At 49.6% G+C, this 13159-nt stretch overlaps 1 protein-coding gene across 2 annotated transcripts in view; it reads left to right on the top strand.

The window, feature by feature from the left end:
• Window positions 1-3203: 3203 nt before the first annotated feature.
• The window catches only part of MAML3 (mastermind like transcriptional coactivator 3), a 254717-nt gene continuing 244761 nt past the window's right edge, over window positions 3204-13159 (top strand). For both annotated transcript variants that reach the window (XM_054064791.1, XM_054064792.1), the window contains exon 1: window positions 3204-4243. In XM_054064791.1, the coding sequence (XP_053920766.1) occupies window positions 3803-4243 (441 nt within the window). In that variant the 5' untranslated portion in view covers window positions 3204-3802. The remainder of the gene's footprint in view (window positions 4244-13159) is intronic.

Below are 13159 nucleotides of genomic sequence, written 5' to 3' on the forward strand. Positions count from 1 at the left end.
GGTAAAGACGACAACCCCTGCAAAATGCACCAAGCAGCAGCCTGTAACAAACCCGCTGTTTTTAGATGTACTCCTGGCTCTCTGGGTGTAAGGAACGTCTCTATCCTTTTGCAGACTCCAGTGCTCTCTGGATTCACGCTGGCAGGCTGCAGGGGGCACTGCGGAGGAGCCCGAAAACTAGTTCACTTTTCCAAAGTTAAACCTCACTCACAGCTGTCTCCGCTTCTGGCCTGCTGACACTTTCCATTTCAATTAAAAGGAAAATCAATCAATAGCAACAACAAAAAAAAAACCCCTAACCACGCAAACAAGAACGCTCCCTCCTCCTTTTTTTTTTCCCCTCTCTTCTCAGTTCTTTCATTCGATCTTTTAATATATATTCCTGTACAACCAGAGAACGCTATTCTCTTGTGGAGTCAGAGCAATAGTTAAAGACCCTTACAACGTACACCCCTGCTCCGAATTAAAGAGGATACGCATCTTTGTAAATGACGCAGGATCTGCAGTTTCCCCTTGCTCGTAGGCTGCTTTTGAGCAGAGCTATAATATTACCCCCTTTTGTGATAAAGTAATATTTCCCTGTTTTGCGGTCGGTGATGCCCAAGGACAGTAAGTAGCTTTACTTCGGTTCTCAAACTGATACTAAACAAAAGGTTTAAGGGGAGCGGAGAAGACATAATCATTAGTCCCGATGCAGAGAAAGTACTAATTACTAGTTTTATTTGTCCACTATTATTCTCCATCTCAACATAGTCAGGAGTTGTTGCGATAGGAATGAAATTAGAACCGAATTTCATATTGCTGAGCACTTAAAGAAGACAAAGACAGTTCTTTACCACTGTCAGTAGCTTAGCAATAGTATCCTATGCTAATCTGCAGTGGCAGAAATGAAGAGGGTTTAAATCAGATCTCATGACTAATGTATGAGTTCCCAATTTTCTTTATTTCCAGCTGCGTGTTAGACCACAAGGGTGTCTCTCTGGGATAATTGTGTTTTATATAGGTATATTAAAAAAAATAATTGGAAGTGCATAGATCACGGTGCTAGTTAGAAAGCAACAATCAATTAAAATTGTGTGTGCAGTAGCTTTGTCTGCAAAACGGTTTAAAACCAGGTTCCCGGGATGTTATTCCTGATCCATTAATCACCCGCACTCTATATGGAGGCAGCCACCATTCCCTTGGAAAAATGTTCCTGCCCAACGTGTCATGTTTCCCCTCTTGTTTAAAATAGAAAAGTTCAGTGTGGTGCCTGGTCATTACGCAACAGTTTACACGGCGGGGACACAGGGTGCACACCGCTCTGGTGCGGGGTGAAGGGCTCCAATGTGGGGTTCAGGGCTGGGGTGTAGGGCTCCGGTGCAGGGTGCAAGTCTCCAGTGCAGGGTGTAGGGCTCCTGTGTGGGGTGCAGGACTCCGGTGTGCGGGTGCTGAGCTCCAGTGCAGGGTGCAAGGGTCTGGTGTGGGGTTCAGGGCTCCGGTGTGGGGTGTGGGGCTCCAGTGTGGGATTCAGGGCTTCTATGTGGGGTGTAGGGCTCCTGTCTGGGGTGGGGGGCTCTGGTCCATGGCTCTGGTGTGAGGTGCAGGGCTCCAGCGTGGGATGATAGGCTACAGTGTGAGGTTCACGGCTCAAATATAGGGGCTTTGGTGTGGGGCTCCCATATGGGGCTCTGGTATGGGGTGATGGGCTACAGTGTGACGTTCAGGGCTCTAGTGCGGGGCTCAAGTAGAGGGTGTGGGGCTCTGATGTGTGGTTCAGGGCTCCAGTGCAGGGTGCAAGACTCCTGTGTGGGATGTGGGGCTCCAGTGTGTGGTTCAGGGCTCCTGTGAGGGGTGTTGGGCTTCCATATGGAGCTCTGGTGTGTGTTTCAGGGCTCTGATGTGGGGCTCCAGTGTGGGGTGCAGAGCTCCAGTGCGGGATGTGGGGCTCCAGTGTGTGGTTCAGGGCTCCTGTGAGGGGTGTTGGGCTTCCATATGGAGCTCTGGTGTGTGTTTCAGGGCTCTGATGTGGGGCTCCAGTGTGGGGTGCAGAGCTCCAGTGCTGGGTGCAAGGCTCTGGTACAGGGTGTAGGGCTCTAGTGTGTGGTTCAGGGCTCCAGTGTAGGGTGTGGGGCTGTGGTGCAGGGCTCTGGTGTGGGGTGCAGGGTTACAGTGTGGGATGTGGGGCTGCAGTGTGTGTTTCAGGGCTCCAGTGTGGGGTGCAGGGCTCTGCTGCAGGGCTATGATGTGAGGTGTGGGGCTCTGGTGTGGAGTGCAGGGCTCTTATGTGGGGTGCAGAGCTCTGGTATGGGGTGATGGGCTCCAGTGTGTGTTTCAGGGCTCCAGTGCAGGGTGCAAGGCTCCTGTGTGGGATGTGGGGCTCCTGTGTGGGGTGTAGGGCTCCAGTGTGGGGTATAGGGGTCCAATGTGGGGTGTGGGGCTCCGGTGTGGGGTGCAGGGCTCCAGTGCGGGGTGCAGGGCTCCAGTGTGGGGTGTAGGGCTCTGGTGTGGGGTGCAAGGCTCCAGTGTGGGATGTGGGGCCCCAGCGTGGAGTACAGGGCTCCTGAGCGGGGCGTAGGGCTCTGGTGTGGGTCTCCGGTGCGTGTTTCAGGGCTCCGGGGCGGCGTGCAAGGCTCCGCTGTGGGCTGTGGGGCTCCGGTGCGGAGCTCCGTGCCCGGTGCCCCCGCGGCGGTGCCCGCTCCTGCCGGGCGCCGTCCGTGCCGGGTTTTGCACCGTGTCCCCGGGTCTGCCTGGAGGAGCCGGAGCCGCCGCGGTGTTTACTGAGCGCTCCTGTCCTGATATCACTCCGCTGGCATGGAGGAGGAGGAGGTGGAGGAGGAGAGCATTTGATCATTGTGATGGTGGCAGGAGGAGCAGCAGCAACCAGAGCAGAGCAAACCCTTAGGCTCTATCAGCTCGGCAAAGACTTCACACATCTACTTTTTTTTTTTTCTTTTTTCTTCCTTTTTTTTTTTTTTTAAATTTTTTTTTCCGGATTGTCCATGTGTTTACTTCCCCCAACCCGAGGATTTTGCTATTTAGGTTCCTGTTGAAATGCAACCCAGCAGCCAAAAAGTACTTTGCGAACACGGCGCGGCATAAACAACCCCCAAACTTTTTTTTTCTTTTTTTTCTTTTTTTTTCTTTTTTTTTTTTTTTTTTTGTTTTTCCTAGAAGGAAAAATACAATAAGCAAGCGGCTCTGCCTGTCTCTTGATGCCGGGGAGCGCGAGTGAGTGTGCCCGGTGTGCCCCGCGTGTGCTTGGATGTGTGGGGGTGTGTGCAGGGGTGCGAGCCCAGGGGAGCGTGTGCTGCCCTTTATCCATGGGGAGAGAAGGCTTTGGGCAAAATCGCCGGAAACCCCATGGGATCTGCTTGGAAATAATGGATTATAAAAAAGAAAAAGGAGGAAAGGAGCTGCCCTGATCACCTCTTGGAGTTTGCTACCCCGAATCCGCTGCTGCTGCTGCTTAGTTTTGTTGTGCTTCTTTTTTTTTTTTTTTTTTTTTAATGTGTGTGTGTTTGTTGGTTGTGGTGATAACCTTTTAGCACCTTCTCTCTTGATTTCCCGCCCCCCCCCCACACCACCTCCCCTCTCTTTTTAATGTTTTGGAGCTTCTCGAGAGGGATTGGCTGGGGGGAAAGAGAAACATTTGCTTGGGATCGCTGTTTCCCTGATACATGGTGGTGCCCCCTCCCCCCCCTCCCCTTTTCCCCCGGTTCTCTAAAAAAGTATCCCATCAGGACCCCGGAGGAGACTGTGAGTGTGTGTGAAGGCTGAGAATCCCAAAAGTTCTTCCAAAATAGTGTGCGCGGGGGAGAGGATGGGGGATTTCGCAGCCCCCGCTGCCGCCGCGAATGGCAGCAGCAGCAGCATCTGCATCAACAATAACCTGAGCAGCAGCCTCGGCGGGGCCGGTCTCGGGGTTAACAGCACTCCCCACGGTCCTCCTGCCTCGGCTCCCGGTAACAATAACGCCAGCAGCGGCGGCATTCCCAAGCACAGCACGGTGGTGGAGCGGCTCCGGCAGCGCATCGAAGGCTGCCGGCGGCACCATGTCAACTGCGAGAGCAGGTACCAGCAAGCCCAGGCGGAGCAGCTGGAGCTGGAGCGCAGGGACACCGTGAGCCTCTACCAGAGGACCCTGGAGCAGAGGGCCAAGAAAACGGGCACGGCGGGAGGCACCAAGCAGCAGCAGCAGGGCAAACAGCAGCAGGATGCCGAGCCTGCCGCGGCGGAGCAGAGGAACCACACGCTGATCATGGTAAGGGGATGCGGGGACCCGGGGCGGGGGGGGGGATTTGATGCTGTCCGCTCCCAGTCTCTCGCCGGGATGAGCTGGAGGTCGCCCCTGTTGTTTTGCAGAGAGGGGACGGGGCTTGGAGGTGGCAGACTTTGGAGGCTTGAAGAGACTTTGGAGGTGGCAGAGCCGCGGGCAGGCTGGGGGATACCAGGCGGCTTCCCAACTTCTGAGGGGCGAGGAGAGCGGACAAACTTTCCTTCCCTCCCCTCTCTCTTCTTCCCTCCCCTCTTCCCTCCCTCTCTCCTCTCCTTCCCTCTCTCCTCTCCTTCCCTCTCTCCTCTCCTTCCCTCTCTCCTCTCCCTACCTCTCTCCTTCCCTCTCTTCTTTCCTCCTTCCCTCTCTCTCCTCTCCTTCCCTCCCCTCCTCTCTCCTCCCTTCTCTTCTTTCTTCCCTCCCTCTCTCCTCCCCTCTCTTCTCTCCTTCCCTCCCCTCTCTCCTCTTCCCCCTCTCCTCCCCTCCCTCCTCTCCCTCTCCTCCTTCCTTCCCTTCTTTCCTCCCTCTCTCCTCTCCCTCCTCCTCTCCTTCCCCCTTCTTTCCTCCCTCCCTCTCTCCTCTCCTTCCTCCTTCTTTCCTCCCTCTCTCTCCTCTCCCTCCCTCCTCTCCTTCCCCCTTCTTTCCTCCCTCCCTCTCTCCTCTCCTTCCTCCTTCTTTCCTCCCTCTCTCTCCTCTCCTTCCCCCTTCTTTCCTCCCTCCCTCTCCTCTCCTTCCCTCCCTTCTTCTCCTCTCTTTCCCTCTCTCCTCTCTCTGCTTCCCCCCTTCCATCCCTCCTTTCCTCCTCCCTGCCCGTCCCTTTCCGAAGAGAAGAGCTGCCCCGGGGGCAGAGGGAAGGGAGCGATGCCGGGCGTGCGCCGTGGGCTGCCGAAAGCCAGAAGGAAGGGTGTTTTTGTTGATTTTTTTTTGTTGTTGTTGCCATTGCGTGCGTGCTTTGGGCGGCTCTGCTGGCTGCCCTTTTAAATCCCAACGCGGAGGGAGGTGGAAGTTTAGCTCCGCGGGCTGGGAGGGTAAAAAAGTTGAGCATGTTTCTCTCCGGCGTGTGCGAGGAGCCCAGCTCCCCACGCGAGCGGCGGAATCGCTTCCTAAAGTTTCCTTGGGTTTTAAGGAGCTTAGCGAGGAGTGGGGGGGAGAAGGGGGCGGGGGCTGAGCCGGTAGGAGCGAGTAGGAAGCGGAGTTTCCCACTCCCAGGCTGCACCGATGATGAATAATAAGCGGAGGTGCGGGGGGGGGGCAGGGAGCCGCGCTCCGCCTGAGCCTTATTTATAGCAGGTCGCGACCGCCGGTGGCTCCGTCTGCTCCCTTCGGCCAAGAGGGTGCGGGGAAACCCGTGTGTCCCTGTGTCCCGGTGTATCCGTGTGTCCGTGCCGGGAAAGCCCGGCTCCCCGCGGGGGCTTCGCCGCCTGCTGGGCGCACAATGGGCGGCGAGGAGGGATGGAGGGAGGGAAAGAAGGAGGGGTGGGAGGTGCGAGGGCAGCGTGTGGTTTTACAAGCCTCGCACGTCCCTCCTTCTCGCTGCGCGATCGGGGGGCGGGGGGGGTGTCCCCGTGACAAAGCGGCGGGGAGGCGGCTTTTCCCCTTCTCTTCCCACCTCCCCGGCGTGCGATGGGGAGGGAGGGAGGAAAGTTGTTTGATGCCGTGCTCCTCCCCTGCGCTCGGCCGTCCCACGGGCAGCACCCTGCCCCTCGCCGCCCCGCGGCCCCTCTCCGACACCGCGGTGAGGGGCGCTCCGGCAGCGGCCAACAAAGCGCCGCTGGGGAGCGGAGCGAACCGCCCGCCTGCCTGCTCGCCTCTTCTCTCCCTGCTCCTCTCCGTCTCCCCTGCACGCCCCATCTTTCCTGCACATTTTCCCTGCACATCTCTCTGCTCCTCTCCATCTCCCTTGTGCGTCTCCCTGCTCCTCTCCATCTCTCCTGCTCCTCCTCCTCTCCCCTACTCCCTCTTCCTGCTCCCTCTCCCTGCACATCTCCTTCCTCCTCTCCCTCTCCTGCACATCTCCCCTGCTCCCTGCACATCTCTCTGACCTCTCCCCATCCCCCTGCTCCCTCTCCCTGCACATCTCTCCTGCTCTGTCTCCCTGCTCCATCTCCCTGCACATCTCTCCTGCTCTGTCTCCCTGCTCCATCTCCCATGCATATCCCCCTGCACATCTCTGCGCCTCTCCATCTCCCTTGCTCCATCTCCTTTGCTCTCTTTCCCTGCACATCTCCCCGCTCCTCCCCATCTCCCCTGCTCTGTCTCCCTGCTCCATCTCCCCTGCATATCACCCTGCACATCTCCCTTGCTCCATCTCCTCTGTTCTCTTTCCCTGCACATCTCCCCTACTCCTCTCCATCTCCCTTGCTCCATCTCCTCTGCTCTCTTTCCCTGCATGTCTCCCCTGCTCCTCTCCATCTCCCCTGCTCCTCTCCATCTCCCCTGTTCCTTCTCCCTGCACATCTCTGCTCCTCTCCATCTCCCTTGCTCCATCTCCTCTGTTCTCTTTCCCTACGCATCTCCCCTGCTCCTCCCCATCTCCGCTGCTCCTTCTCCTTGCACATCTCTCCTGCTCTGTCTCCCTGCTCCATCTCCCTTGCATATCTCCCTACACATCTCTGCTCTGTCTCCCTGCACATCTCCCCTGCTCCCCTCCATCATCTCCCCTGCTCTCCCTCGCTGCTCCCCTCCACCTCTGGTGTCCCTGCACAGAGGGCAGCCCGGAGGCTGTGGAGAGAGGAAAGGAGGGCGGGAGCGCGGGCTGGAGCCACACAAAGCACAGGGGTGTGGGGGTGTGCGCTCTTCACAAACAGGAAGCAGAAAAACCTCACTGACATCTTGCTGCTTTCCTGATGTTACCAGCAAGGCACAGCCGTGTTTCCCTTCCCTTCTGGCGCCTTTCCTCAGGCCTGAGGCTGTTAAAGGGGCGCTGAGCGCGGTGCTCCCCGGCCTGGCTCGCATCTGTCCTAGGGCAGGGACTGAGTCACTAAGCAAACTCCATGAGCAGGGACGGTCTTTCGTCAGCCAGACTGTCCTCAAATCCCTTTTCACATCCCATGTCATTTCCACGAGATACAGGAAAGGGGCTGGAGGCTCAGGAGACCTCGGAATGTCTTCGTTCCAGGGAAGGAGATTGGTGCGCTCGCTGCGTGCACATCCAGCTCCTCTGCTTCTGGGCCCTTGCTGGTGGTGGGCTCTCCTCTTTCCTCCCAAATCCCATGCATTAAAGACCAGGATTTGTAGTGAAATAGCTGGTTTGTTGGCCTTCCCTTGAAGGACTAGGACAAAGCCTTGCTATAATGTGAAAGTTGTGGAAACACAGTAACAAAAGGAGGAAATGCAGTTACAGCTCTCACTGTTAACAATTTGTTTCATGTTGGGACACTTGAAGAGCCAAGAGTAGCCTAATTAACGGGTAGTTTGCTATGAAACTCATCATAACTGATTTTTTTGTGTGTGCTACAATCTTCATGCTGTTTAAATGCACTCCATGCGTGCAACGCTTTTCATCTTAAAAAGAGAAATTTTATTACTTTATACAAAAAGACCTATTTCCATCAACTCGGGTTTTTTTTAAGAATGTGTACGCAGATGTTGCTGAAAAATTTAGAAACATTATCTGCTTTGTTTCGCTTGCAGAGTGTTAATTATGATATTTGTCTAATGTGTAAGAACGTTAGGGAACATTGATGGGTACATGAAAGTAAATCTTAAAACCTGATAACTGGGTCCTTTTAAAGCAGTTTAAAAGTTTTTTTTTCTTTGAGATGTTTATGCTTTTTATAGTACAAAAAAAAAGGAATTTCATTTCTAGCAATCATAACAGTTTGGAAGGCTTCACTGTTTATGTGCATCGTGATTTTTATTTACTGAACAATTCAGTGTTATTTAACATTTTCTTCTGGCATGAGAAAACAATAAACTACATCTTGGGTGTTTTCTCCTTTTCTCTGGTAAACTCCAGCTGAGAGGTTTACAGAGAAACAATTATATGGATTTGCTACTGCTTTACTCTTTATACAAAATCATTATTGAATTCTTCCCTCAGATTATTAAACCTCACAATCTGGAAATGAAGTAATCAGTTTGGACTAAACGGCAGCAAATACAACAAGTGTAGCAAGAGATACTATTTCTGATTCTTTTTTATCAAGGCAAATCAAAGGAAAGTTTTATGTGTGTGTGTCCGTCCCTCCACTGAGAAGGGAGGGGAGATGTGTGCTGGGCCAGGACAGCAGCCACCCAAAAGACCCTCCCAGAAGCTCGTGCTGACACGTGTGCTGAGGTGCCCGTCAGCAAGCTGGGTAAAAACCATCTTTAGAAGAGGGCTATAATTTAAAGATGTGCGTTCTGGTTTTCTTGATTCGACAGAGTACAAATGCTCCAGTCTATACAATGCTCCTTGTTGCCACCCCCACAGTTTACACCCTCACTCCCTGAGTTCATGAAAGGGTTTATGCAGTTTCCACTGTTTAGGACTCTGTGTCAACTCACAAGCAGTTATCAATGGGAGCTTTTTTTCGGAAGGGGATGTAGGAGCATAGGCTTGGCTGTATTTCATGAATTGCTGATTTACCCTGACTTTGTGTCTTGTTATAGACCAAGTTTTCACTTGCTGAATTTGGAAATATCTGGATTTTTAACTGTTTCAACCTCTTCTGCTTGAGGAGAACAATGGGTTTCAACGCCAGTTTGCTCCTATACGGGCATTGATTGGGACATGCACCAAAATTAAAGTAGTTTATAAATGTCTGTGAGGACTCCCTTCCGCCCCAGTTCAAAGTTGTTTTCCATGCCTTTGAGTTGGATTATTAGAATGCTGTACGAGCTTGGTTTTCAAAGGAGGTATTGGGAAAGTTTGCAGCGCATCCAAAACTCTGCTGCTCATCTTCGGACTGGTTCCAGGAAATATCAACACATTATTTCAGTTCTTTGATTCTTTGTGAGCTAATCTGCCTTCCTGTTTCCTCCTTCAAATGCGTGAGATCTCTGGCTTTGCATCCATGCTGTTGCGTGTGGTTCAGAGATACCGCGTGTGTATATACACGTATACATCTTATGTATAATAAACAATGTATATTTAATCTATAATAAATATATATGCACATATACATTTTACATATGATAAATAATGTATATTTAATATATTATAAATTTATATACACATATACATTTTGTGTAATAAATAATGTATATTTAATATATAATAAATAGACAAATATAAAATAAATAGCGAAGTATATAATGAATATTGCAAGTTATATCACCTCTGTGTCTTATCCCTGACACTACTGTTCTCAATTGTGCATTTTTGTCATTTTTTTGTCCAGTGAAACACTACATCGGTAATTACCATATTGGCCTTCTAATGCAAATTGATTTGTAAGTGAGCTCTACTATGAAGTATAAAAGGGCTGGAGCTACTTTTTCCTATTTTAAAAGCTGTTTGAGACTTTTCTTATTTAGAGTCATTACGGGTTTGATAGCTACTGTCATACCGACCATTTCTAACACTAAAACTAGTCCTTAAGAAATCACGTTTTAAACACCATAAACATAAAATGTTATTTAGATCACAGAAATTGGTGGCAGAAGTCAAATGACCTATTAGATCATCTTTTCTATTCCCCTGCCAAAGCATACTATGCCAATTCAGAATTAGTTTAAAGTTAGAGAAAACACGGCTGGCAAATATAGTATTTTCCAATACTGCCTTTTACCCGTTCTGGACTAACACACTGCTTCATGGAAGATAGTGGTCACGTTGCCCTTCTACCTGAAGGAAGGGAGATAGGCAGGCCAACCCCTTCAGCTTGGTATGTGTAGGGACAGAACGACATGTTCAGAAGTACAGAAATCTGGTTATATCTCTTCCTTGTTGGCAGATATCCCACCGCAGAAAAGCAGTTTCCCCTCGCCCCCAGTTTCTCCTTTTTGTTGGAAAAGGTATCCGGAGTGAAAAGTGTAACTTCTTAATTTGCCGTAGTGATTCATGGGTAATGTCATTAATGAAATTGAGTGCCAAAGAATGCTGTCAGTCTCGTGAGTAGTTTTTTTTAAGCTTTACGCCTGCTGTATTTAGTACGTACTTGTGCATGTGTTCATATTCATAAACCTGTGCACATTTCTTGTGTTCTTTCTCATGTAATATTGCTGTTTAGCTTTCTTTACGGTTGCTTAGGAGTTCATCAGTTACATTATAGGAAACGTCTGTTTCTCTAGCATTGCAAAGATGAAAAAGAAAGATGATTTTTCAGATGTTTCTTTTTATTTTCCACTAGAGGTCAAATACCGTAGCCCTTACTCATGCCTGATGACTCAGTAGGATTAAGCATCTCTTCAGTTAATAAGCTATGTCTGATCTTGCTCGCACTGGGTAAAGTCAGTAGTAAGTGTAAAACTGAAATGATACCAGAATTAAATCCCAGGCCAGCAATGCTCCATCTCTTTCATTTGCATCATAGGAGGAGACATCGCATAACCCTTTTTATTTTGCTCTTCCTGTATGGGTGGATCTGTGTGTGTTTCTTATTCCACAGCCTCTCCCATTTTTCTTCTTCTTTTCATACCAGCTCACGCTTGATGCTTCTGTGCGATTACTGTCCTTTAGGACAAAGCGTTTTTGTGCTGACCTCCTTTTGCAGCTAGTCAGCACGATAGGTTTCAGTTTAGCAAACTGAAAGGAATGGAGAGGCTCTTCACTTCAAGCAGTTCTAGCCCCTAATGACCTTTATATGCTCTGATAGGAGGTGTCCCTTTAAGAGATCATGGGTTGGGTTATTGTGAGCCATAGCTGGAGCAGGGCAAGTTGTATTTTGACATACAGTAGCCAGTCATAGTGAAATCTAAGCTTCAGATCGACCAGATGGCACGTGTTGAGAGTCCTGTAGCAAAGTTCTAAGCATTGTCAAGTTCAGGAAGAACAACTTTGGCTGGAACACATCCAAACTCATTCTGCTCACACAGAGCCAGAAATACTGACATGTGATTGTGTTAGGACATTTAGTTGCACTTACATTAGCCTAAATTTACAGTAACTTGACCTAAAGCTTAAGGCTTCACGACTGGCTTAAGCTGGCGTAAACCTGAGCTACCGCCACTGAGAAAATCTCATCTTTCATGCTGTTGTCCGTGGCCATATTTTCTCGCTGCCTCCCTTTCCTGATGCTAGCCCTTGCGTCTGTACCTCAGCTGTTTCACTGAGCAGGTAGGGAGGGCAAACACATTTCTTCCTTTCCTTCTGGGTTAGTTTTGAGCTGAATCAGATCCATTATTTGTTTGACTATCCCTCCCATAGGCAGCCTAGTCTTACAACACCTTAATCCTCTTGTGAAACTTCACCCTTATCCCAGGATAAACATCTGGAACCTATTAGTTAAAACGCACTCACCTGGTAGCATACATTTTACCTGAGCTAAGTAACACCTGGTGTCAGTGCACATGATTCTGTTCTTGAATGCAGACACTGAACCAGGAAAGGCTGTAAGTAGCAAAGGAGTCAGAGTTCGTTTTTTACTGAAACACTTGCATGTATATGACATTTGGTTGCGTATTGTTCCGATATGTATAATTCATGTGAAAGGTGTGCTTGGATTAGCAGAGGTTTAAGGGCAGGTCTGACAGCCAGGAACTGCTGACTGGAATCCTTTAAGTGTATTGTTTTCTGAATTGAAATGTGAGGTACAATTTCATAGTGAAGTTAGGAACATGTAATCAGTTTTCCAGCCTGGGATCTCATAGGTTCTTCAGGCAAGCAATGTACTTGTATATTCAGTGGGAATTTGGGAGTCTTAGCAGTTTGAAGTATTTATTTTCCTAGTTTGTCTAAGACGGTGAATCACAAAATCATATAACTTTGATTACTCTTTTGCTTCCCCCTCACACACTTCAGTTTCACAATGTTTGTGGCTCAAAAGTCATCACAGACTGCTCCCGTTTGCTTTTTGAGTACTTGAAATCCAGTTTCTTGGGGGTTAAGAGAAAATGTCTTTTTAAACTTGCAGTAGTTAATGAGGTAGCGGCTGCTGAAATTTTGTGCTTACAGGAAGGGGTTGAGCTGCCTTCTTTCGAGACTTCCCTCTTTCGCATTGATTTTGTTCACCACCGCATACAGTTAAAATCAGCAAGGAGATAAGAATGCTTTAATGTTTAGTTGACCTGAGAGACGTGTGTCTGCCTGTAGGAACTTTGCGTTTTCTGTATGCTTGTGTAAGTGCTAAGGCTGATGCTGCAGTGCTGTTGGTGGCATAGATGATCTGTTGCTGTTTGCTTGCTGTCATTTCTGCACAGCCACAGCATACATGAAGTAGAAAAGAGGTTTGAATTTATGGCTTTCAGAGTAATTAAGCTAACACAGAGAAAGAACAACAGCTCAAGGATTTTCTTTCCTGTATTTGTTTTTTATCAAGGCCACTTTCTGTATGTCTTTCATGCAGGGCTCTATAGGGTTCTGAGATCTCAACAACTGCAGCTTGGTGGAGTTGCATTTTAAATGATGGAAGGCGGGGCTGTCAGGCTGTGCCTCTTCCCCACCTCCCATCTTCACGCTTCATTCTCCTTCCTACCTTGCTTTAGAGCCATACAGGAGCATTTCAGGTTTAATACAACAATTCAACTTCATTTTCCTCTGGTCTTTCAATTCAGACAGACAGCTGTGAAGTGCTGCGGTAAAAGTGTAGCTTTTCTGCATCATCTTTATGCTGCTGCTTGTGGAAATTGCAGACCTGTTCGGAAAGTCCTTGGATATCGTATAGCTAGGTAAAGAGCAGAGGATAGTCCTTAACCTTGCCGTGACCCTGGGCGTTATCACAACAAGAAGCCAATATGCCTATGTATGTGTCTTCATATAGAACAGTACGTGCACATATACAGTGTTTTTCAAACTGCCCTGCCAGGCAAAGTGAAAGGGTT

This window comes from Cuculus canorus, chromosome 4 (genome assembly GCF_017976375.1).
Source record: "Cuculus canorus isolate bCucCan1 chromosome 4, bCucCan1.pri, whole genome shotgun sequence".
NCBI lineage: Eukaryota > Metazoa > Chordata > Aves > Cuculiformes > Cuculidae > Cuculus > Cuculus canorus.